This window comes from Lepidochelys kempii, chromosome 4 (assembly GCF_965140265.1).
Source record: "Lepidochelys kempii isolate rLepKem1 chromosome 4, rLepKem1.hap2, whole genome shotgun sequence".
NCBI lineage: Eukaryota > Metazoa > Chordata > Testudines > Cheloniidae > Lepidochelys > Lepidochelys kempii.
The window spans coordinates 97,226,841-97,253,659 of NC_133259.1; the positions used below are offsets into that span (position 1 = coordinate 97,226,841).

A 26,819-nucleotide genomic window follows, 5' to 3' on the forward strand; every position below is an offset into this window, starting at 1 on the left:
ATGGCTCATAAATACTACTACTAGTGGGTGACTGTTCATGTGATAAAAAGTGCTTCTGTGAGTCAGACAAAGGTAAAAGTTCTCTAATGTGTCAAAACAGGACTCGTCTACCTTTCAGACTCATTAAAGCGGTTATGAAGCCTGACCTGCTGATGACACTGGCATCATTAATAAAACATCTGAAATGCTGCTGGCTGCAATCATCTATTACAAGTAAAAAGGAAAGAGGTACGTTTTACAATTTAGAAAAAGATAATCAGTGGCTAATCTAAGGGACTTCAAAAAAGTGGAAGTGGCAGTTCCTTTGTTCAACTGTATTAGGCAGTGGATGCAGGAGTCAATCACTGAGAAAAGCCATTTATAATTGAACAGCAAATAGCAGCAACAAATAAATTATACCTTTCTTTTTTCCATTTTGGAAAAAAAATGCAAATACTTTTGATACAGACATATAAAAAATGCCCTGTCAAATAGTTTGAAACCCAACTAAAATATGAGCTAGAAGCAGTCACCTGAAATAGCTGGGATTATTTGCAGGTTTGCAAATGTGCAGACATTCCAGCCCAAACACTATTTCAATCTAGTGCACGTAAAAGCCTAGCTTATTCTGAAGCCTTCATCTCTGGATAGTAAAAGTGAATCATTACTCAACAACCAAATATCATGTTCCACAATATGAAAAATTGGTTTGTCCATGAGTATAAGTGACTTTCATAAACACGATTTTTTTAAATTAAGTATTTAGGGTTTAGTAGTTTGAGATTTTCCTTGTGCAGATTTTACAAGGAATTTCATATATAGTTTTCTTTTTAAAAAAAATTATTTTCACTTAAGGTCAAAGCACTGATACACTACATGCATAATTTAAGTAATACAGTGAAATCTGTTCTAAAAACCACCTTAAATAAGAAATCCCCTGTCTCAAATAATTTCCCTCAACAGCTCCTTACAGTATCCCCTAGGGTTTCCCATACAATTCTGTTCAACCTTTAGTTAAAAGAACATTTTTATTATTATTAGACAACCGATTTTTGCTGTCCCCTTCAGTGTTTCCTTGTCAGGTTCAACTATATGTATCTTGCTCTGGACCCCAGAGAAAACCTGAGACACTTGCCCAATTTTAAATTCAAAAAGATTAACCTCTGCATAGGGGTAATATGAAACTGCCATAACTATTCCTTAGTAACGATTCATTTGACAGCAATAACACACTTACCCATACCGAATGCACAATTCTGATATGTCTGGTTTGGACTGAAAGGCTTTTCTCAACTATAATTAATGGTTAAACTAATTTAAAGTCAATAACATCTAAAACGTAATAACTGATAAATAAAGGCACTTTGCCTTTTGTGATACTCTCTCTTTAAAATGAAAACAGGGTTTTAATCATGCACTGTATACTGGTTTGACAACACTGTGATTAAACAAAAATATTACTTTAAATAACGAGGTACCTGTAGCAAGGCACTAGGCCTTGGAGGCATGCGCATATCCCAGTGCACCCCTTGTGGACTTGTGCCCTTTAAAACTGGGAGCTGCAGGTGCAGGGCACATGACTAGAAGAAAACATGTGACCTGGTATATGGAAATGAAGTACAAAGCTTCTTCTCTCTAGGGCAGGGGAACAAAAAGGAGAAACCTAGGTTCTAGGAAGTCTTAGTGTGGGTCTCTCTGTAGTAGCTACGTGGGGCTATCAAAGGGGAAGGATGTGTCCTCTCCCTTCCCAACTGGTTGAGGCTGGGAAAAATTTGGGCAGTTAATACCTAATATTTCGAATTTATTTGCTTTTGTTTTGGGACTAGTATTTGGAAATAAAACAAGCCTTGAGTAAAGAGGGCTACTGTTGAGAGCTTTATTCTACCTTCCCAGCCAGTAAATTTGCCTACCAGTTTACAGTAGCTTTTCTACACTTTCCCAAGTGCTCCTCTGTTTCATATTGGGCTATTATTTCAAGATGGTGTAAGTAACAATGAATGTCAGGTTTAGCTTACCAAGTTCAGCTGCACAGGCAGAACAGAAATTGTGCATAACAAACCACAGAACTACATAATGAGTATCTCCCATCTAAATGATGAAATATTAAACACAGTCACTACACAGATAACAGCAGAACATGGACCTCATTATGTAAGGCAGAGACACAGACCTGCTTTCTGTCATCTCTTATTTAGGCTCCCTACAGTTACCATGCCTACGCAGATAGATGACTTCTCATTTCTAACAAATACAATTATAACATTTCCTAGTATTCTATTCGGATTATGTTTATGATGTGTGAACACATTGCTTCAACGATTAAATACATTCAGATATTAGCTACAATTTTACAATATTTAAATAGAGCTCATCACTATATCAATATGAATTACAGTTATATTAGTTAAATTCTAATTACATTAGAAAAATGTAATAAACACGGACAATTCAGGAGAACCGGCTACTTAAATAATTGAAGGTTTGTATTGTCATGAGATAATTTTAACCTGGGCAAAATAAACCCTGAGGCTGAAGACTGCAAATTTATTAAGCCCAAATATGGATATCACCAAGTTTAACACAAGAACCCTTAAATTACTGTTATACTGAAATGTGCTTTCCACCCTCTCAGGTTGGCTCTGTGCACAGAATTCCTCTTCCATATTCCCACAACATGCTTCAACTTGTGACCTCCCCACCTTGTCACTCCACCCAACTCAACCTTCTCATAACTCCTTCTCCTCCTCTTTGACCCTTATAGGAAAACTTAGTTCCAATCCCTCCCTAGCAGTAATCCATTTTATTAAAAAAACCCTGTATTTAAAGTCCAGATTTAGGTGAAATGATAGATTGGGGAGAAGGCTGAGAAGATGAGGCAATTTGTTTGTTATGGGCACACAGATTGGGAGTTCTGTCAACTAAAGTGAAGGTATTTTCTGATTTACTGTGTAGTTGTGAAATAACTATATGATTACTCTACAAATCCCTCTACTCTGGTCTTTAATGTCTTTCGGCCAGAGTGAAGGGACTGGCATAAATACAGTAAGTATACAATTATGGGTTAGCACGTGTACAGTTTTGCCTACGCTCTAACTGGCTCAGACAATTTCACTTCACTATATTGTCTGATATGCATATTTTTCATAATTTTCATTAGCTTAAGTTTGCTTAATGTTGTACAGCTCTTTGAACACCAAAGCATGGTATGAGTGCTAAGGATTACTATCAGACTGTCACTGAAGAAATAATACTGGAATGCTCAAAACAGAGTTCATTTGCTTAAGTTAACTTGAGAGTTAATGAAGGTTAAATACAGAAACTAACTTTCAAAAGTAAACATTTTAAACTGAGAATTAAAATGAAATGGTGCATCAGGTCCAAAATGTTTAAAAAACATTGTTTTCAAATTTCCTTCAGACATCACTGTTTAGAATTGAAAGTGTCAACATTAATTACCTCCTTCATACTGAAGTCGATACTAACTTTAATAAACACTTCATCAGTTTAAATTAATGTGAAGAATATATACTAACTTGAAAAGAAATTACCTATTCTAGTAACTACATCTAGTTAAAGAACTTCTATTTGATTTTTCTCAAACGTTTTTCAGTACTGCATGTGCAAAACGGCTTTTAGTGTCCTCAAAAGGCCCCTCAGTGGCCAGACATCTTTTGTGCCATCTCTTCAAACTGTATACATTAAAGAGATTAGGTTTGTGGTTTCTTTTACACACAGTGATGACAACTGCTGGGAAACTGTCACTCTTGTGCTTTCAAACAATTGGTCTGGATATGTGAAATCTGAAGAACCGGAAGCAATAGCTGGAAAGCATCCTGAATATAAGTAGTGCTGTTGCAGCCCTAATGAGAGAAAAGATGTGATTCAGTAACATATTTTTCATGTACCTCAGTGACTCTATTCATACTCAGTCTGGTTGGTGCTACATCAGGATACAAATTCATGTGAGATTTTAAAAGCTCTATCCAACTACACTGGAAATCACAACAAGAACAGCCATACAGAGTCAGACCATTGGTCCATCTAGCCCATTATCCTGTCTCCGACAGGGGCGAATGCCAGATGCTTCAGAGTGAATGAACAGAAGAGGGCAATTACAAGTGATCTATCCCCTGTCCTCCAGTCCCAACTTCTGGCAGCTGGAGGTTTAGGGACACCCAGAGCATGGGGTTGCACCCTTGACCATCTTGGCTAGTAGCCATTGATGGATTTATCTTCTGTGAATTTATCAAATTCCTTTTTGAACGCTGGTTATGCTTTTGGCTTTCACAACATCCTCTGGTAATGAGTTTCACAGTTTGACAGTGCATTGTGTGAAGAAGTACTTCCTTCCGTTTGTATTAAACCTGATGCCTATTAATTTCATTGAGTGACCCCTAGTTCTTGTGATATGCAAAGGGGCTAAATAATACTTTATGTTTTCTGCATAACATTCATGATTTTATAGACCTCTTTCAGTCCCCCCTTACTTGTCTCTTTTCTCAGATGAACAGTCTCAGTCCTTTTAATCTCTCCTTCTATGGAAGATGTTCCATACTCCGAATCATTTTTGTCACCATTCTCTGTACCTTTTCGAATTCTTGTATCTCTTTTGAGATGGGGTGACCAGAATTGCATGCAGTATTCAAGGTGTGGGCATACCATGGATTTATATAGTAGCATTATGATATTTACTGTTCTATCATATATCCTTTTCCTAATGGTTCCTAACATTCTGTTAGCTTTTCTGACTGCTGTTACACATTGAATGGATGTTTTCCGAGAACTAACCATAATGATTCCAAAATCTTTGAGTGGTAACAGCTCATTTAGACCCCATCATTCTGTACATACAGTTGGGATTGTTTTTCAATGTGTATTACTTTGTACTTATCAACACTGAATTTCATCTGCCATCTTGTCATCTGCAAGTCACCCAGTTTTGTGCGATCCCTTTGTAACTCTCTGCGGTCATCTTTGGACTTATAAAATTAAGATAGTTATTGTCTGCAAATTTTGCCACCACACTGTTCATTCCCCTTTCCAGATCATTAATGAATATGCTGAACCACTGAGGTCTCAGTACACATCCTTGGGGGAACCTGCTATTTACCTGTCTCCATTTTGAAAACAGACCATTTATTCCTATGCTTTGTTTCCTAGCTTTTAATCAACTACTAATCCATGAAAGGACCTTCCCTCTTATCCCATGACTGCTTAGTGAGTTTAAGAGCTGAACGACCTTATCCAAGGCTTTCTGAAAGTTCAAGTACATATTTAGATAATAACTCTTTTCTTGTTTGTAAATAGTTTATAGCAAGCAAGCATAATTATATACAGAGGTATGCCATCCCCTCTGTTTGACTGTGCATCACTTCTAGAGAGAGTTGTGTGTGTAATGTAGGTGGAATACACCTCTGTGTGGTCAGGAGCAGAATCAACTTCCTCAACAAAAAGCATCAAAAACGAGTGAATCTTGCCATATGCTCAGGGTTTAGCTGATCGCCATATTTGGGGTCGGGAAGGAATTTTCCTCCAGGGCAGATGGAAGAGGCCCTGGAGGTTTTTCGCCTTCCTCTGTAGCATGGGGCACGGGTCACTTGCTGGAGGAGTCTCTGCTCCTTGAAGTCTTTAAACCACGATTTGAGGACTTCAATAGCTCAGACATAGGTGACAGGTTTCTCGTAGGAGTGGGTGGGTGAGATTCTGTGGCCTGCGTTGTGCAGGAGGTCGGACTAGATGATCATAATGGTCCCTTCTGACCTTAATATCTATGAAAATCGTTCCACCCACAGAGCTAATTTCAGACCTACTGCATGGGGATGTAGCACTGCTGAAATCAGTGAGTTTAAAATTATTCATATATTGCAGAATAAATACACAAGTATATTATTTTCTGAATTTCTAATACAATGTAGATCAGCTGCTCACGTTTCTTTAGTATGCTGTAATTCTGGACTGACTAATGGCAAATCTTCGTATGGGTATACAAGACCTGGATACCCCAAACTTTGTGGTATGGAGTGAGCCTCAACTTCAGATCCAAATGTTATGGCTCAAGCTTTGTTAGGAATTTATCCAAGAGTTATAGTACAGTAAAATGAGCCAACTTAGGTACCAGCAACTTTAATCTTTACACTACAGTAAGAGGAAATATAAAAATAATCTTTACTCTAAAGCTAGGAATCTTTACAACAGTGTTTTAAAATATATTGCTCATTTAATACAAAATAGTCTATTTGCTATTGAATATTCAGATAATAGCTCTTTTTTGTAAATGGGTCCCCAGTGTTAGGTTAAAGCTACATAGTAACAATATGCATTCTGTACTGTATAGATTTTTATGTTTAAAGAGAATATGTGGCTAGTTGGCAAAGCAAAAGAGTGAGTGCCACAGATATATTAAACTTTAATCCTATATGAGCCAATCAGTGTCTGTTGATATTATGGTCTCTTGAACTCCTTCTGTCTCAGCCTGAGTGTAAAACTGAGTAAAATGCAGGGACTTTCTAAAACTTACTGAGCCTTTCTTGGTCAAAACTAGAACTGGGTGAAGAATGAGAAAAAATATTCCCAAACATTTTGACTTCAACAGACTTTTGGTTTGAACAAGATTGCTCTTATTTTTATGCACTTGTGAACATTTGTACAAGTGCAGTTTAGTATGGTTGTACGTGTGTGGAATCATGGGCAAGATTAATTTAATCACAAAATAAAACTTGTTTTAGATCATTGTAGTGTTTGACGATTAGGTCAACCAATGAAGAAAGAGCAAAACTACTATACTTGAGTATCCTTGCAGCTCAAACTGTGAATACTGAATCCTGAAAGGCATAATCACAGTAAACTGGTTCAAGCTAACCATGAGCTGAAATTATTTGTTTGACAAATGTTTTATGTGAACAATCACAAATAATTAATAGATTAATAACCATAGTCTGTTCACAGGCAATATCTGAGCAGGAAAAAAGGCTAAACTTACTGAATAAATTGCACATTGTTAATTGTTCATCCAGCTTAGTCAATACATTACAACACACAGTAAAAAAAGCATTTCACTTCTGTCAGTGTTCTTAGGAATCCTGACAAAATTTAGTATTACTGCTCTAGTCCAGCATTTGTGGATGACTGCTGAACACAAAATGGAGTTGTTTATGAGATGGCACAGAATTACAATGCCATTACCATTACATTTTTATGGTTCTTTATAGGGACATAAATGTGTGTGCTTCACTTCAAAATGAGTTTATCAAAGTTTTTCCTACTGTGAAGAAACTGAAAGCTTACCTCTAATAGCACACTATTGACCATTGGGTTAAGGAGCTCTGCCTTTTTGTTGCTCTGTAGAAAGACAAATATTGACAAGATGTAATGCCAGGGCTAAACATAGATATTTAACAGTAATATATTTGCTCAGTAATGGATCAGTTTTGGCTGTATGAATTTTGTAAAGGCCTTGGCTCAGCTTGATTCTATTTGATGAAAATAAGGTTTTCAAGGAAATACACATATTCAAGATAATTTTAATACTATGGCATACTACTTTTGATATCATTTAACACTCATCTGCCTATACTTCTCTATTTGCCTTGTACTGGTATCACAGTGTACAAGATGGGCTCATTGTTTTATCTGATTCTTTGGCTATGTCAAATGCCACAGAATTTGAGGCCATCTGTAAGAATTTAGGACTGGTCAGTGGAGAGCATTTTTTTAAATGGTAAATGTGGTCAGATCCTCTTCTCTCTCTGCACTTTGCCTCGTCACATAATGATGGCAGACACGTGCAGAAAGAATTGCTTTCATCTAACACTGAATAGGGAACTTTATTAGAACAAATAAAACACAGTATTTTTTCAATTCACTGTAGAGCTTCTGCTTAGAACTTTCGCAGGCCCCCGTTCTGCTTGGTTTCTGTAACAGAGTTAAAGAAACAGGACAAATATTGTCACACCTTGTAAGCAGTTTAAGCACTGAAGTGTGTTTATGAAGAGGTACCATATATACTCATTCATTAGCCCATTCGTTTATAAGCTGACCCCCCAAGATGGATAGGTAAAAATAGTAAAAACTGTATGACCCTTTCATAAGCTGACCCTATATTTCAGGGGCTGGCAAACTTTGGCTCCCGGCCCATCAGGGTAAGCTGCTGGTGAGTCGGGACGTTTTGTTTACCTGGAGCGTTCACAGGCACAGAGCCCCGCAGCTCCCAGTGGCCGCAGTTTGGCATTCCCAGCCAATGGGAGCTATGGAAAGTGGCGCGCCATTGGCTGAGAACGGTGAACCATGACCACAGGGAACTGAGGGACTCCATGCCTGCAGACGCTCCAGGTAAACAAAACAACAATGTATTAGATAGTCAATTCAATGATTTCATAGAGTTTAAAATCATCAAATTTTGGTGTAGACCTGTTTATAAGCCTACCCTTGCTCGTTGATGCGTCACTTTTTTACCAAAAATATTCAGCTTATGAATGAATATATACTGTAAATAGTATCTTTAAAAAACAGGAAGGAGAGAAGTGGAGGGAGTTTGGAGGGAAATGGAAGAACAAAAGAAAGTGGGGGAAGAGGAAGGGAAGGAGGGTAGACAGAGAAATAACAGAACAGTAGTTTTATTGTCCGAAACTAGAAAAGCTATTCCATATCCCCTTGTTTAGTTGATTATCAATAAACCGCTTAAACACAGAGAAAGTAGTGTCAATTAAACACTATTGATTGTAACAATCAATGGTAAGTGCAAGCAGGAAGAAAGAAATCTAGAGCAATAAATAAAGGATACTTCCTAGTTCTGAATAATTGCTGACTTTTAGGAACAAGGCCACAATTACACTATAATGACTATATGCCTGAATTATATAGCACTGCTGCTATTCTGATGATAGAGCTCTTCCATTCTAAACCACTACTGCAAAGGCCTGTGGCATTCCCAGACAGTTACCTTTTGTCCAGAATCAATCCAGCTAGGTATGTGAGTTAGCCAAATATGTGGAAAATTGGGTTGGTGCTCAACTCCGTGCACATTATAATTATCATGTTAGATGCATGTAATTTGCATTCAGTACATCCTGAGATGGGAGCAGTGTAAAGATGTACTGTCCCTGTGAGCAGCTCAAGGAGGAACTGGACTCCCTGTGACACCATTTTTTGCTGAGCTCCCATCCATACAGCCTGTACAGTCCTGTTGGATGAGGCTTCCTGCTCTCCCTAGTGCTGGTGGTGAGCCAACATCATTTCTTTCCCTGCTGGCACAACGTTTGCTCCTGAAGGCACATATGGATGGGGCAGCAGTTCTGCTGCACCAAGCACAGGGCCTGAGGCTGTCCCCTGCGTGGAGCATACTGGGGGTGGGAGAGCTCCTTGTGCCCAACTTCTCATACCCTGCACAAATGCCAGTGATAATTTGGCCCTGAATTCTGTTTTCCTGTAACGTAAAACCCCCCTTCAATGCCTATGCACCAAGGGGCAGAAATAAAGTTGCTGTGCAATCCTTAGCTCTCAATATCCTGAGTTGGGTCTGGTTAATATTTCATGGCTAATTTTTTCTGTGTGCATACATTTGTATGCTAAAACATGCTTAGAAAATGCAGAAACAGGCAGATTCATCTGAAATAACTGGAAGCAATGTAAATTATTCAAAATAAAAGCAATCCAATAAATTATGTTAGTTTTTAAATAACTTAGAAAAAAATATCCAGTGATGCCCTGAAGTAGCAGGCAGGAGCCTCTTCTTAAAATTCCAACAGGCCTGGGGAAACTTTCGTGTCTTTGATAAGAATTCATGCTCCCTGAATAATCCCTGCCAAAGATGGCTTCACAAAACTATTTCTAAAGAGCAACTTTTTTCCCTTTGGACTGTGACAGATCACTTGGTTGTCAAGTAAGTTCACAAATATTTTGTGGTGGAGTTTATCACTTCTGCTCCCCTGACTCCCACAAAGGTCTTCACTCCTCCCCCATTTCCGGTCACACAAGCTATGTTACACTACCAATACCCTCTGTACATCTTTCAGGAACAAAGTATAAATGTTTCCAGCCAGAGCAGTAAATAGAAGTATGTTTTCTAAGTAGGTTAACTTGCTATAGCAAGAGTGTGATTTTGTTTAAACAGAAAGACAAATTAATAGATTCTCTAGTCTTTCAATCTCCTCACTACAAATACCAGGGGATTTATCAGTCGCTATGGGGATAATTTATGATGTGAAACCCCTCTGTTAACATACTGCCCATGATAAGGCTCCCAATGTTGTATGTGGGTGTTTTTAATTTTTTTTAAAATACAGATGCATATAAAAGAAGGAGCTGGGTAAGGGTCTGCTGCAGTTCTTGGTTGTGTGTGGGCCACTCAAGGGGAGTGGGCTGGGGGAATGGCAGAGGGATATCTAGCAGGTCCAGGAACTCTGTGGATCCAGTTGCTACAAAACCAGCCTACGGAGGCAGGGCATATCACAGGATCTAGCAACAGTGGTGGATCGGCTGAAAGGGTGCTCTGTGTTCTGGATCTGGCTGGGGTTGCAGAGGACTCCAGCCCACCCTATTTCTAGTCTTGCACATAAAGCCAGTTTTCACAGGGGATGAGAATCTCTCTTAAAGATATTATGTTTATAAAAATAAAACAAACAATAAAAAGGAAATGCTCTCATATCTTACCCCGGTGGCAGTTAAAGAATCAGAAAACTTCTTAGATAAAGACAACACTTCATTGCACATGGCACTTGTTAAACTGGTTATAAAAAAGAAAAGAGACAAACATTAAAAATATACTCCTGCTTCATCTCAGAAGTCGAAGTTCTGCTGACAATCTTGTTTCTAATCAATTAAATTTTATCTTAAAGTGTCCTGGGATTTGCTCAACCGGCAAGAAGAATCATGATGGAGGCTTTATGCTTTGGATTTGAAAAATCCAGCACTGGCTACAGCTGGAGACAGGATACCAGAGTAGATCAAACACTGGTCTCTTTTGATATGGCAGGGTTTTATTTTGTTTTTGTTTTTGGTAAAAACACTAGACTTTTAGTCTAATTATTGCTTTACTTAAGGTTATACAAAACTAATGACTAAAAATGCCACTGGAAATAAGTACTCCTGCCCCCAGCTAGAATGAATGTAATGAAGTTTTTTTTCTCTCCAAAGCAGTGGATTGTATTAATAGAAGAAGCATTGTCTAGTGGTTAAAGCACAAGGTTGTGAGTGAGGAGATCTGGATCTAGTCCCAGCTCTGTCACTGACTTGTTGCATAACTGTAACGCAGTTGGGGCTCAATTCTGCAAGGAGCAGAACATTCTGGCTCTAATCCAGCAGACAATTTAAGTAAGTACTGAATTTTAAACAAAAATGCCCCCACTGACTTTAATGGGATTAGTCACATGCTTAAAATTAAGTCTGTGCATAAGTACTTTGCTAGATCGGGACCAGAATGTTCATCACCTTGTTGGGGTCATGTGTTTAGGGGTTAATCCAAAGACCACTGAAGACAGTGGGAGTTTTTGTACTGTCTTCAGTGGGCTTTGGATTGGATCCTTAGGTCCCAGTTTTGAACCTGGGATTCCTGAAGTTAGGTGCCCACACCTGTGGGTTGGCAATGAGTTGGTGATGAATATGGCATAATTGCTTAGAAATAGATTTTTGTGCCCTTTGGGCAGAGTACAAATGATGAGACCCTATTGTGGGGTGCAGAAGCAAATTCTGTGCAAGTTGGTATACTATCTGTGGTAGTGCTGGTGAAAAGTGCACCTAAAATGTGTGCGCACATTTCATCACTAATATAGCAACAAAAAGGCATCAGCTTGTGCATCCCTTGTGTTTTTTGTAAAAATGTATCTGATGTACATGTCAGCAAATCACAGGCAGTCTGTGATTTGATTGCTTTTGAAAACAGAGTGGCAGGAACTCTAAAGTCAGTCCTGTTTGTTGATCGATGGTGTGTTATGTGTCTGCAAAAGCTCTGGACTCAATAAAACTGCAAATGTTAAGCAAGCTCATACTGGTGACAAAAATAAGAAACAAAAAGAATTATATTCACTTTGTCATAACTTTTGCTTGGTCCTGGGCTGTCTTTTCCACTTCTTGCCCATGAAGAATTAACTCTGCTATTTTATGAAGCTGTTCGATACAACGAGCTGTTACCTCAGCAAGGCTTTCAATAGATAGCATGTAGACTTCCTTAAATAAAACAAAAAAAACAGTAATATAATTTCTATAGACTAAAAAAGAGGCTTTGTAAACTAGGGCAGAGTACAAACTGGGTGATATCAGTGCATGCAAAGGCAAGGAATATCAGCTGTTACTTATCCCTGAGGGAAAGGGGATCTCTACAGATGGCAATGTAAGGACCTCATGCTTGCTTATCTCTGAGAAGTGAAAAAGCAAAACTGCCATTCATTTCAATGGGAGCAGTATCCAGCCTCAGGAATTTCTATGGTGGAGTTTTTGGTTCTGGTCCTGATAGATGCTAAAATTGAGCCCTTAACGCTCATGGAATTTACACTGATTTCACAGGGAGTTGAGAGGATCATGCCACTCCCAAAGCACAATTCCATAGTGAAAATGAATTATACTCTGGATAAAAAATTCATTTTGCTAGCAACAAAGTGACTATACATAAAACTCTTTCTAATCTCAACTCTCAGTGGTTTGGCAGTACAGTGGAGTCGCATCTTACGCGGGGGTTAGTTTCTAAAGTCAGCGCGTAAGGCTAAAATCGCGTATAGTCAAAATTACCCTTGAAAATTTCCCATAAAGTACAGTATACTGTACATGGTTTTGTGTATACAACCCTGTACAGTAATACGTATAAATGTACCATGTGTACAGTATATAATAAAGAGTACATATGCAAAATATAATTTTAGACTACTGTATTTTAATTACAGGGAGGTAATTACGGGGGGTCGTCAGGGCTTGATGTCGATCCAGGAGACGGAGGTGACAGAGAGCTTGGGTGACGGAGAGCGAGTCGTAGATGAAGTGGTTGGCTCTGGTTCAGCTCAAGAAGTTGATTGCGTAGGCTCATCTGCTGCTGGTTGTTTTTCCTTCAAAAACATAGTAATCGGCAACTGTCGCTGTTGTCTCTTGAGCTGCTCAAATGTTTCTTGATACGGTCTCAAATCATCCATAATACTATGTGTGATTTTGAGGCTTCATTCCATAGAGGGATCGTAAACAGAAATTAAATCATTCAAGTGTTTCGCTGCTTGGAACACTTCAGGAAATTGGGCTTATCTTTCTGATTTCGAAGTGTAAGTGCGGTTAGGCATTTTTTCCCAGAAGAGCCCAGTCTCGCCAGCATTAAAAACTGATTCCGGAAGATAGCCCTTTTCTTCTGTGATTTCCTTTAATTGTTCGGGGTAGGCTTTTGCTGCCTCTTCATTGGCAGATGCAGCGTCACCAGTAGTCTGCACGTTTTTGAGGTTGAAGTGGTTCCTAAAACTGTTAAGCCAACCTTGGCTGGCTTTGAATTCCTTTTCACCAGAAGGCTGTCCCTCTTCGGTAGGAGGTTTGAACAGCGCGTAGAGGCTAAGAGCCTTTTCTTGCAATGTGTTGCCATTGGTAGGCACAAGTTTACGGTTCATGTCTTCCAGCCATAAGTTTAATGCCTTTTCAGTTTTCACTAAAGTCTTATCATGCACCTGGCTCGTCACCTTAGCAGTTATTGGAACACTTGCTGCCATGGCTTGACGAATTTCTCTGTCTCGAATCTTGATGGCACGGATGCTAGATTTGTTGCGGCCATACTTATGCACCACGTCGGAGACTGACATACCGCCTCTCAATAAGTCCAGCACAGCCAGTTTTTCCTTCAGCGTTGGAACAGATTGCTGTTTCTTCAGTTGAGCACCAGATGAAATAGTTGGCTTGCGTTTAGGGGCCATGTTGTACGAAAAATACGTACAGTACCTTTAAACACTAGAATCACACTCAGCGTGGCGAGATGCTCACACTGTGAGAGGCACGCGGGAACTGAGACCGACTGAGGGATCAGCAGATTCACGTCTCCCATCTCATGCTCACTCCGGGGCATATGCTCATTGAGTGGAATGGTGGGCGGAACTGCCCGCACTACTTACTGGTATCTTGTTATTTTTCTTTTTTTTTGCCGAGCGCGTACAGTTGAATTTACGTAAGTTAAATGCACGTATGATGCGACTCACCTGTATCTGAAAATCTGCAATAACATAATCTATAATATACATAGTACAACTCAGTTTCCTACATTTTAAAGTGTTTGATTTTTTTTAAAGGGCACATAATGGATTTTTTTTATTGGAGATCATTAAAAACAACACAATTTAACACTGTCATAACTTAAATTAAGAAATTCGACCACAGTTAACAGGTTTCAGAGTAGCAGCCATGTTAGTCTGTATCTACAAAAAAACCAGGAATACTTGTGGCACCTTAGAGACTAACAAATTTATTAGAGCATAACCTTTCGTGGGCTACAGCCCACTTCATCGGATGCATTGAATGGAACATATAGTAAGAAGATATATATATATACATACAGAGAAGGTGGAATTTGCCATACAACTCTAAGAGGCCAATTAATTAAGATGAGCTATTATCAGCAGGAGAAAAAAAACTTTCGTAGTGATAATCAAGATGGCCCATTTAGACAGGTGACAAGAATCATAGAATCATAGAATATCAGGGTTGGAAGGGACCCCAGAAGGTCATCTAGTCCAACCCCCTGCTCAAAGCAGGACCAATTCCCAGTTAAATCATCCCAGCCAGGGCTTTGTCAAGCCTGACCTTAAAAACCTCTAAGGAAGGAGATTCTACCACCTCCCTAGGTAACGCATTCCAGTGTTTCACCACCCTCTTAGTGAAAAAGTTTTTCCTAATATCCAATCTAAACCTCCCCCACTGCAACTTGAGACCATTACTCCTCATTCTGTCATCTGCTACCATTGAGAACAGTCTAGAGCCATCCTCTTTGGAACCCCCTTTCAGGTAGTTGAAAGCAGCTATCAAATCCCCCCTCATTCTTCTCTTCTGCAGGCTAAACAATCCCAGCTCCCTCAGCCTCTCCTCATAACTCATGTGTTCCAGTCCCCTAATCATTTTTGTTGCCCTTCGCTGGACTCTCTCCAATTTATCCACATCCTTCTTGAAGTGTGGGGCCCAAAACTGGACACAGTACTCCAGATGAGGCCTCACCAATGTCGAATAGAGGGGGACGATCATGTCCCTCGATCTGCTCGCTATGCCCCTACTTATACATCCCAAAATGCCATTGGCCTTCTTGGCAACAAGGGCACACTGCTGACTCATATCCAGCTTCTCGTCCACTGTCACCCCTAGGTCCTTTTCTGCAGAACTGCTGCCTAGCCATTCGGTCCCTAGTCTGTAGCTGTGCATTGGGTTCTTCCGTCCTAAGTGCAGGACCCTGCACTTATCCTTATTGAACCTCATCAGATTCCTTTTGGCCCAATCTTCCAATTGGTCTAGGTCCTTCTGTATCCTATCCCTCCCCTCCAGCGTATCTACCACTCCTTCCAGTTTAGTATCATCCGCAAATTTGCTGAGAGTGCAATCCACACCATCCTCCAGATCATTTATGAAGATATTGAATAAAACCGGCCCCAGGACCGACCCTTGGGGCACTCCACTTGATACCGGCTGCCAACTAGACATGGAGCCATTGATCACTACCCGTTGAGCCCGACAATTTAGCCAGCTTTCTACCCACCTTATAGTGCATTCATCCAGCCCATACTTCCTTAACTTGCTGACAAGAATACTATGGGAGACCGTGTCAAAAGCTTTGCTAAAGTCAAGAAACAATACATCCACTGCTTTCCCTTCATCCACAGAACCAGTAATCTCATCATAAAAGGCGATTAGATTAGTCAGGCATGACCTTCCCTTGGTGAATCCATGCTGGCTGTTCCTGATCACTTTCCTCTCATGCAAGTGCTTCAGGATTGATTCTTTGAGGACCTGCTCCATGATTTTTTCAGGGACTGAGGTGAGGCTGACTGGCCTGTAGTTCCCAGGATCTTCCTTCTTCCCTTTTTTAAAGATTGGCACTACATTAGCCTTTTTCCAGTCATCCGGGACTTCCCCGGTTCGCCACGAGTTTTCAAAGATAATGGCCAATGGCTCTGCAATCACAGCCGCCAATTCCTTCAGCACTCTCGGATGCAACTCGTCCGGCCCCATGGACTTGTGCACGTCCAGCTTTTCTAAATAGTCCCTAACCACCTCTATCTCCACAGAGGGCTGGCCATCTCTTCCGCATTTTGTGATGCCCAGCGCAGCAGTCTGGGAGCTGACCTTGTTAGTGAAAACAGAGGCAAAAAAAGCATTGAGTACATTAGCTTTTTCCACATCCTCTGTCACTAGGTTGCCTCCCTCATTCAGTAAGGGGCCCACACATTTCTTGGCTTTCTTCTTGTTGCCAACATACCTGAAGAAACCCTTCTTGTTACTCTTGACATCTCTGGCTAGCTGCAGCTCCAGGTGCGATTTGGCCCTCCTGATAACATTCCTACATGCCCGAGCAATATTTTTATACTCTTCCCTGGTCATATGTCCAACCTTCCACTTCTTGTAAGCTTCTTTTTTATGTTTAAGATCCGCTAGGATTTCACCATTAAGCCAAGCTGGTCGCCTGCCATATTTACTATTCTTACGACTCATCGGGATGGTTTGTCCCTGTAACCTCAACAGGGATTCCTTGAAATACAGCCAGCTCTCCTGGACTCCTTTCCCCTTCAAGTTAGTCCCCCAGGGGATCCTGGCCATCCGTTCCCTGAGGGAGTCGAAGTCTGCTTTCCTGAAGTCCAGGGTCCGTATCCTGCTGCTTACCTTTGTTCCCTGCGTCAGGATCCTGAACTCAACCAACTCATGGTCACTGCCTCCCAGATTCCCATCCACTTTTGCTTCCCCCACTAATTCTACCCGGTTTGTGAGCAGCAGGTCAAGAAAAGCACCCCCCCTAGTTGGCTCCTCTAGCACTTGCGCCAGGAAATTGTCCCCTACGCTTTCCAAAAACTTCCTGGATTGTCTATGCACCGCTGTATTGCTCTCCCAGCAGATATCAGGAAAATTAAAGTCACCCATGAGAATCAGGGCATGCGATCTAGTAGCTTCCGTGAGCTGCCGGAAGAAAGCCTCATCCACCTCATCCCCCTGGTCTGGTGGTCTATAGCAGACTCCCACCACTACATCACTCTTGTTGCACACACTTCTAAACTTAATCCAGAGACACTCAGGTTTTTCTGCAGTTTCGTACCGGAGCTCTGAGCAGTCATACTGCTCCCTTACATACAGTGCTACTCCCCCACCTTTTCTGCCCTGCCTGTCCTTCCTGAACAGTTTATAACCATCCATGACAGTACTCCAGTCATATGAGTTATCCCACCAAGTCTGTTATTCCGATCACGTCATAGTTCCTTGACATCACACCAGAAGGTGTGAGGATACTTAACATGTGGAAATAGATTCAATATGTGTAATGACCCAGCCACTCCCAGTCTCTATTCAAACCCAAGTTAATGGTATCTACTTTGCACATTAATTCAAGCTCAGCAGTTTCTCATTGGAGTCTGTTTTTGAAGCTTTTCTTTTGCAGAATTGCCACCCTTAAGTCTTTTACTGAGTAGCCAGAGAGGTTGAAGTGTTCTCCTACTGGTTTTTGAATGTTATGATTTCTGATGTCAGATTTGTGTCCATTTAGTCTTTTGCATAGAGACTGTGCGGTTTGGCCAATGTACATGGCAGAGGGGCTTTGCTAGCACATGATGGCATATATCACATTGGTTGATGTGCAGGTGCACGAGTGGAGTGGCTAATGTGATTAGGTCCTATGATGGTGTCACTTGAATAAATATGTGGACAGAGTTGGCATCAGGCTTTATTGCAAGGATAGGTTCCTGGGTTAGTGTTTTTGTTGTGTGGTTGCTGGAGAGTATTTGCTTCAGGTTGGGGGGCTGTCTCTAAGCGAGGACTGGTCTGTCTCCCAAGATCTGTGGGAGCGAGAGATTATTTTTCACGACAGGTTGCAGATCTTGGAGAGGTTTTAGTTGGGGGCTGAAGGTGACAGCTAGTGGCGTTCTGTTATTTTCTTTGTTGGGCCTCTCCTGTAGTAGGTGACTTCTGTGTACTCTTCTATATCCACAGAAGGCAATAGTACCACTGGGTATATTTAGCATTAAGAAAGACCTTTCATAAAAAAAATCATAACCTTTTGGTTTGACTAGTTAATAATATTGCTACTTCACACATCTGTTTATCCATAATTTTAAATATAAGTTGATCATATTTTTTTTCATTTATTGACACCTGAAGTAAGAGCCACTACCAAATTCCGAGACATTACTTTAAATATGGTACATTGCTACAGACAAAACACCATAGGATTTTCCCATCTCCCTGAATTTAATCTTTTGTGTAAAAGGTATATTTGAGGCTTTTAATTTTTTTAAAGCTTAAAAAGTTACTATTGGCAGAGGGCCTGATCCTGTTGATTATTTACTCATAAGAATCATCTAATAGTGAAAAATACATATATAAGTAAGGTTTGCAGAATTGGGCTCATAGCTATTGATTACCATCTCTTTTAAGTTCCTTTATAAAACTAAATAACTTCTCCCCCTGGAGATATTAAAAACAACAGTACCACACATAAGGATGAAGCACCAATGCTGGTTGTTTAGAGAATCCAGCCAAAGAGATTATGATTTTGTTTATGAAATTTCTCCTTCTAGGACTATTTTACCTCCACAGTTTTATTTTTCTTTTCTTCTGTTTTATCACCACCATCTCCTCCTCCTTGTTCAGTCTTTTGTTCCTCCTGTTTGTTTTCCTCTGGTTTCTCTTCCAAGTCTAGTGATGTGGAGAAGTTGGTTTCTTCCAGCCAGTCATGAGCTTTTTTCCTAGCCTGCCAAACAAACCCCATAAAAAAAACTCCTATTACTCAAGTGTGGAAGATCAAATAATGTTGCTGAAACACAAGTTAACAATACATTTTTCTTTACCTAGTTTTACTGTTCCACTCAAAATTCTTATTTTCATCAGGCATGTACATAGGAGAAAATCTTTTTGTCCACTGAAGCATTGCTCACCTATGGCCATATACTGAACTATATTATACTGCCCTTAATCTGCATATAGAGCTATCATTAAGACTAAGGTTACCAAAACCTCAGTTTTATGCAGGATGTATCTAAGAAATAAAAGAAGAAGAAAACTAAGATCTGAGTGGAAAAGTGAAGCAGAATTTTTATAAAGAAAGAAAAAATAAGCAAATTCTTTGAATAAGCTAAAACAAGTCCAAGTTCAGAAAGGAAATTAGAAAGAAAGCAACTGAATTTTGAACTGCTTAGTACCAAGCCGATAAGTGGATCAAAGCAGAAACAGCATCAGTGATGTCTTTCCAGACAATTAATGCGGCATTTATCACTTTTTTTAAAAATGCCAATTCTAATTAGAAGTGATAACATTTTGTTTCAAGCTTAGAATGTTTGGAGTACTCCCCCAGAAAAATGAGCATGACCAATGCTAAATTTAATTCTGATGCTGAACTGTGTCGCTGGCCAGTAAGGATACACCTACACCACAGTTTAAAAACTCAGGGCTGGCCCATACCAGCTGACTCAGGCTAAGGTGCTGTTTAACTGCAATGTAGATGTTTAGGTTTTGGCTGAAGCCCAGGTTCTAGGATCCTGTGAGGTGGGACGCTCTCAGAGCTCGGGGTGCAGCCTGAGCCTGAATGTCTACATTGCAATTAAACAGCCCCTTAGCCCAAGCCTACGCCAACTGTCATGGGCCAACCATGGGTTTTAACTGTGGTGTAGATGTACCTAACGATACATCTACCCAGGCCATGGGAGCGAGCCTTCCAGCCTGGGTTGATGGGCTGAGGCTAGTGGTACTTGTGCTAGTGCTCTCAAAACAGTGGGGTAGCCAGTGCTGGGGATGAAGTTGCATCCCAGGCTGGAGTTCAGGCACTGAAGCCTTTGGAGGGGGTTGGGCTTCAGAGCCCAAGCTGCAACTTCAGTGCGCTCTCTACACAGCTATTTTGACAGTGCTAACACGAGCCCCGCTACCCTGAGTCTGTAGACCTGCTGCGGTCTGTGTAGACCAAACCAAACCCTCATGTAAAGATCCCTATTCTATCTACTAAAGCTTTCCCCACTTTGAGATTTCTTTGTGCGGCCCATCATTCTGGCTTGTCAGTGAGAGAGTAGCTAGCTAGTCTGGCCCCCTGGTTCTGGTCTGACCCACCTAATCTCTTCTACCACAGCTCTCTCTATTTAACATCTCTGTGCCATCCACCATTTGCGCTCTGATCTGCCACCCTAGATACTGCTCTACATCAAATTTCAGAGCAGTGCCCACTAGCTCTTCTTTATACTACGGAGTGGAGGCAGGTTCTGTAACTTGCACCAACCTTATTAAGTTTGTCAGGAGTGGCAGCAATGTGCAATTCAAACAGTAGCTCAGTAAGCATGCTAACAAACTCTTCTTCCATGTCTGCTGCAAAAGGAAATAAGATTATTTCTGAGAGTGTTGTTTTTGTTGTAGCATCCAAAAATCAAATCAAAGATCATATCCCAACATATTTCTAGCACTAGAGAACCAGCATTGGTTAGTCTAACAAAATGTGCATGTCTCCACTCTTTGTTCCATCAAAAGAAAACAGGGAGACAACAGAGGCAAGAACTAGATGTATATTTTTAAGAACAGGTTAGACAATCACCTGTAAGGGATGGTCTAGGTATATTTGGTTCTGCCTCAGCACAGAAGGATGGACTAGATGACCTCTTGAAGTCCCTTCCAGCCCTTCATTTCTATGATTCTGTATAAGTCACAGGTCGTGGCTTACCTCCCCAGAATTGCAGTGGGTCAGCAGAATCACCAGGGAAGAACACATACAACCCCCAATAAATAAGCCCCTTTTCTCAAATGAGAATATATATACACAACAGAGCAGCATAACCAGAAAACATAAGGTAAAGGGTGTTTCCTGCTTATTCATAGGTTCCAAGGACAGACGTGATCACTGTGATCATCTAGTCTGACCTCCTGTATAACACAGACCACAAAACTTCCCCAAAATAATTCCTTTCACACTGTGGGGACTACAGCTAAAAAGGGTAATTTCCTTAACTCTGGTTAAGCAAAACTTTCATTTAGTCTATGGCAGAGGTTCTCAAACTGTGGTCCGTGAGCTCCATTCAGGTGGTCCACGGATAGTTCCCTCTAAGGTGTGCGCCTGGGCGGCCGCACACAAAAGAATGAAGGGCCACCCACCTAATCAGTGGAGCTGCGCAGGTGTGGCTCCACTAATTAGGTTGCCTGGACCCTGGAGAAGATACACATGTAAGGTGAGGTGGTGGCCTTGGGGGGAAATAAGGGTAGGTGGGAGGGGGCAGTGGAGTGAGAAGAGGAGGTGGGGGGAATTTGGAATGTGCAGGACTGCGGTGGCCAGAGAAAGAGGTGACTTTCTCCAGCTCCAGGGCTGCGGCTGCCGGGGAGAGATGGCCCTCCTTCCCAGGTTGAGCTCTGTGGCTTCTGTGGCGGGGGAGAGAGGGACAGACCCCCCTCCTTCTCAGTCCCACCTCAAGGACTGCTGCAGTGGGGGAGAGAGAAAGAGACCCCTCCTTACCAGCCCCAGCTTGGGGGCTGCCACGGTGGAAGAGAGAGGACACATCCATTGCATTAGAAAGGTAACTGATATTAAAATTTGAGTTGTGTGCTTTTATTTGTAGAACAAAAAAAAGTTAATTATTTTTAAGTTTTTTTTTAACATAGCTCTTTTATCCAAAGTGCTTTACAATAGTTAGCTAACGGTACAAACAACATTTGGAAAGATTATTAAGTGGTCCGCTGAGACCCTCGGCAATTTCAAGTGGTCCATGAAAAAAAGTTTGAGAACCACTGGTCTAAGGGGCAGGACTTTCTCTCACTGTAGAATGTTTGTGAGTAAACCACAGATTCTCTGTGCTTGAACTCCATCTTGGTCATATAGATTCCTTTTGTTTGCCTGTGACAGCTCAAACTACAATCATTGTTTCCCCAGGGCCTATTGTGTTCTTTCTGTGGGGCTTCCCAAGATGCATATATTTTACTATCTTTTAGTTTATCTTTGGCTTCACAGATAATGCTTTCCATGATGACAATTTCTGCCAAGCAATTCTACCATTTTATCTATGTAATCTCCTAAAAGTATCTTAGTTTGGTTGGTTGGATCTACCATGTGTCGGAATCCACATTAGCACCCTTCTGGGGAAATATGACTAAACAGCTTTCTAGCCCTGATCATGCTACGGATAAGCACATCAAGATTTGTTTTGTCTCCATTTTTATCTATTCATTTATTAGCTAGGGATACATTTTCCATCCTTACCTCCTCAAAATAGGGTTTAATGGGACTAAGACATTGCTATGCTAACCCTCGGCACAGGGTGATTCCAACCCCACTCCATTTCAAAAGTACCGTACCATACTCTGCAATTAGTTTAACTGATTTTGATAGGATGATTTACAAAATAAGGTACTACTCAGCATGAGTAAAGCTGGCAGAACCTGACATTATAATCTGTTTGAGGCAGGAACCCATCTCCTTACGTGTAAAGAACCACACACAACTCAGTGCCATATAAGTAAATATGAATAATTGATAACACCAACTCTTTAACTGACCTGGCCTAGACACTGAACTATCCTGTCTCGCTTAGAGGTGATCCCACCAGGTCAACAATGAAACTAGTTTAGGCTCAAACAAAATGTATATGCAAAAAAAAAAAAGGAAGAGCCACAAAAATTCCCCAATGGTAAACAGCAGAGTAAAAGAGGCTGTTAGAGGTGAAAAAGCATCCTTAAAAAATTGGAAGTCAAATCTTAGTGAGGAAAATAGAAAGGAGCACAAACTCTGGTAAGTCAAGTGTAAAAGTATAATTAGGCAGGACAAGACAGACTTTGAGGCGCCATTAGCTAAGGAGAGAAAAAAAAAACAGCAACATTGTTTTTAAGTACATCAGAAGCAGGAATCCTGCCAAACAATCAGTTGTGCCACCAAGCGAGTGAGTTGCTAAAAGAGCACTCAAGGAAGACAAGGCTGTCATGGAGATGCTAACTAAATTCTTTGCATCGATCTTCATGGCAGAGGATGTGGAGGAGATCCCCACATCTGAGCCATTCTTTTTAGGTGACAAATCTGAGGAACTGTCCAGGTTGAGGAGGTTTTGGAATAAACTGATAAATTTAACAGTAATAAATCACCAGAACAAGGTGGTATTCACCTAAGAATTTTTGAAGAGATTCAAATATGAAATTTCAGAATTACTTACTATGGTATGTAACCTATCGCTTAAATAAGCCTCTGTACCAGATGACTGGAGGATAGCTAACATAATGCTGATTTTATAAAAGACTCCAATGGTGACCTTGGCTTTTACAGGCCGGTAAACCTCACTTCAGTATCTATCAAATTGGTTGAAACTATAGTAAAGAACAGAATTATCAGACACATAAAAACAATATCTTGTGGAGGAGTCAACACAGCTTTTGTAAAGGGAAATCACGTCTCACCAATCTATTACAATTCTTTGAGAGTGTCAACAAACATGTGGACAAGGGTGAGCCAAACAATACAGTGACTTGGATTTTCACAAAGTCTTTGACCAGGTCCCTCACCAAAGGCTCTTAAGCACACTAAGCAGTCATGGAATAAGAAGGGGAAGATCCTCTTATGGATCAGTAATTTATTAAAAGCTAGAAAACAATGCATAGAAATAAATGGACAGTTTTCATAATGGAGAGAGGTAAATGGCAGGATCCCCCCTAAAGATCTGAACTGGGACCAGTGCTGCTCAACATGTTCATTAATGATCTGGAAAAGGGGTGAACAGGGAGGTGGGAAAATTTGTAGACAATGCAAAATTACTCAAAGTTAAGTCCAAAGCTGACTGCAAAGAATTACAAAGGGATTTTACAAAACTGGGTGACTGGGCAACAAAAAGGCAGATAAAATTCAATGTTGATAAATGAAAAGTAATGGACATACAAAATGATGGGGTCTAAATTACCTGTTACCACTCAAGAAAGAAATCTTGGAATCATCATGGATAATTCTCTGACACCATCCACTCAATGTGCAGCGGCAGTCAGAAAAGCTAGCAATGTTAAGAACCACTGGGAAAAGAATAAACAATGAAACAGAAATATCATAATGCCCTATATTAATCCATGGTATGCCCACACCTTCAATACGGTGTGCAGTTCTGGTTGCCCCATCTCATAAAAGATGAAATTAGAAATGGAAAAGATATGGGCAACAAAAATGATTAACGGTATGGAACCGTTTCCATAAGAGAAGAGATTACAAAGACTGGGAATGTTCAGCTTAGAAAAGAGATGAATAAAGAGAGGATATGACAGAGGTCAATACAACCATGAATGATGTGGAGAAAGTGAATAGGGAAGTCTTATTTACCCTTTCACAAAACACAAGAACTAGGGGTCACCTGAAGAAATTAACACGCAGCAGGTTTAAAACAAACACAGGAAAGTACTTCTTCACAGCACACAGTCAATCTGTGGGACTCGTTGCCATAGGATGTTGTGAAGGCCAGAAGTGTAACTGGGTTCAAAAAAGAATTTGACAAGTTCATGGAGAATAGGTCCATCAGTCGCTACTAACCAAGATGGTCAGGGATGCAACCCTATGCTCCAGGCGTCCCTACACCTCCAACTGCCAGAAGCTGGGACTGAAAGACAGGAGATGAATCACTTGAAATTGCCCTGTTCTGACAATGGCCAGTGCCAGATGCTTCAGAGAGCATGACCAGAAAACAGGATGCTGGGCTGGAAGGATCGTTGGTCTGACCCAATATGGCTGATCTTTTGACAGTGATGAGCAAGTTTTCTTGTATTCAGGGTTATTATTTCAATGTTCGCTTCATTTATTTTTAAAAGTCTATGTTGAACTGTGTCATTATTTGCAGCCTACTGAAACTATAGAAGCTGTTCACTGACACATTGTACAAGTACCAGAACTTCTGATAACTTGTGGAATATAAAATTTGATACCCAGTTCAGTTACCTTGTCCCTTAATGTCAGGTGGTGACATGTGAAGTCACTGATATTAACGTAGCCTTAAGAATTAAGTACAGTCACTTTTTCAGGTATCCTCATCTTTCATTGGGCACGAATATTAACACAGTTTGAAAGGAAACAGAAAACTACTTGAAAAACACATTTGGCCCTTTGGAAGCAAGAACTGCCCTTTCCCCTTACGCCTGTGGATGCTGATTGTACCCGTCTGACTGATCCTAAAGATGGCATGGAAACGGGCTACACACCCAATCCCAAAGTTGCCAAGAATGAGATTTATGCAAACGAGCTTTCCCAAAAGTGCCCTCCAGAGATCTTCCTATATCTTTCTCTTGTGCCGTCTCCACAGAGATAACTGCAGCTGAAAAGCTCTAGTAACATCCTTGGAGCAGCAGCAGAAGGTGAGAAATGGTCCAGGATGGATCCTCAAGGTTACAGCAAAGAAACAAACCCTCCAAACAGTTTATTTGAAGGTAAGGAAGTATTTTTCTTCCAGCTAAATCTCTTATCTTTTGTATACGTAGAACACAGCCAAATGATACCGTAGCGCTATAAAATACTGTTGTCTACAAAATTACCTTGTCTACAATGGGAAAACACGGTGTCTTTAGCAAGACAGTTAGCCAACATGATGTCACTTAACATGTTTTTAGGTACTGCTGAGCACCTAGACAGAACTTAACATGGTCAAGAACATCTTGTCTAGGACCATGTCTTCACTGGGGGGAAAAAAGGTTCTAATTAAAATCCCACTGATGACAAGGCAGTTGTTGTTTTAACACAAGTTAGTGAGTTGAATTAAAGACAATAGGGGAATTGTGGTTTAACTCTACTTGCTTACTAACGATAAAACTACAACTACCTTGTCTTTGCTGGGATTTTAACCTGAGTTATCTAAGTCAAGTTAAGAACACACCTCTTATTTGCAGTGGGTTTCACCATGACCAGCTAACTCATAATTAAACAGCACTGTCCTTGTTCACACGAGGTGCTCTGTGTGTGCTTGAAAAACATGTTAAATAGTACTAAGCACACCGCATTTTCCCCAATGTAGATAAGGACTATATCATGGCAATATGCCGAAGGGCCCTAAACAAATCATTTTAGGTAAATAAATCAAATTAAAAAAGAAAAAAGACCAAGAATCTGCTCTGGGAAGGACACACCTCAGTGCAACCTGGGAAGCTACATTTGGTTTTGTAAATAGGATCAGAAACATGAACCACAGTAAGTGGAGAATAGAAATTGCACTATAAGGTGGGTAGAAAGCTGGCTAGATTGTCGGGCTCAACGGGTAGTGATCAATGGCTCCATGTCTAGTTGGCAGCCGGTATCAAGTGGAGTGCCCCAAGGGTCGGTCCTGGGGCCGGTTTTATTCAATATCTTCATAAATGATCTGGAGGATGGTGTGGATTGCACTCTCAGCAAATTTGCGGATGATACTAAACTGGGAGGAGTGGTAGATACGCTGGAGGGGAGGGATAGGATACAGAAGGACCTAGACCAATTGGAAGATTGGGCCAAAAGGAATCTGATGAGGTTCAATAAGGATAAGTGCAGGGTCCTGCACTTAGGACGGAAGAACCCAATGCACAGCTACAGACTAGGGACCGAATGGCTAGGCAGCAGTTCTGCGGAAAAGGACCTAGGGGTGACAGTGGACGAGAAGCTGGATATGAGTCAGCAGTGTGCCCTTGTTGCCAAGAAGGCCAATGGCATTTTGGGATGTATAAGTAGGGGCATAGCGAGCAGATCGAGGGACGTGATCGTTCCCCTC

The 26,819-nt window shown here is 40.8% G+C and overlaps 1 protein-coding gene across 2 annotated transcripts in view; it reads right to left on the bottom strand.

Annotated features, from left to right (window-relative positions):
- Positions 1–2,053: 2,053 nt before the first annotated feature.
- Positions 2,054–26,819, bottom strand: part of FAM114A1 (family with sequence similarity 114 member A1) — a 75,115-nt gene continuing 50,349 nt past the window's right edge. Inside the window, exons 10-15 of one of the 2 annotated variants that reach the window (XM_073342284.1) lie at positions 20,375–20,457; positions 18,701–18,862; positions 11,999–12,138; positions 10,627–10,699; positions 7,264–7,317; positions 2,054–3,839 (exon numbers count right to left, since the gene is read on the bottom strand). In XM_073342284.1, the coding sequence (XP_073198385.1) occupies positions 3,738–3,839; positions 7,264–7,317; positions 10,627–10,699; positions 11,999–12,138; positions 18,701–18,862; positions 20,375–20,457 (614 nt within the window). In that variant the 3' untranslated portion in view covers positions 2,054–3,737. Of the gene's footprint in view, positions 3,840–7,263; positions 7,318–10,626; positions 10,700–11,998; positions 12,139–18,700; positions 18,863–20,374; positions 20,461–26,819 lie in introns of both variants that reach the window. The other variant, XM_073342283.1, reaches the window with a different exon arrangement.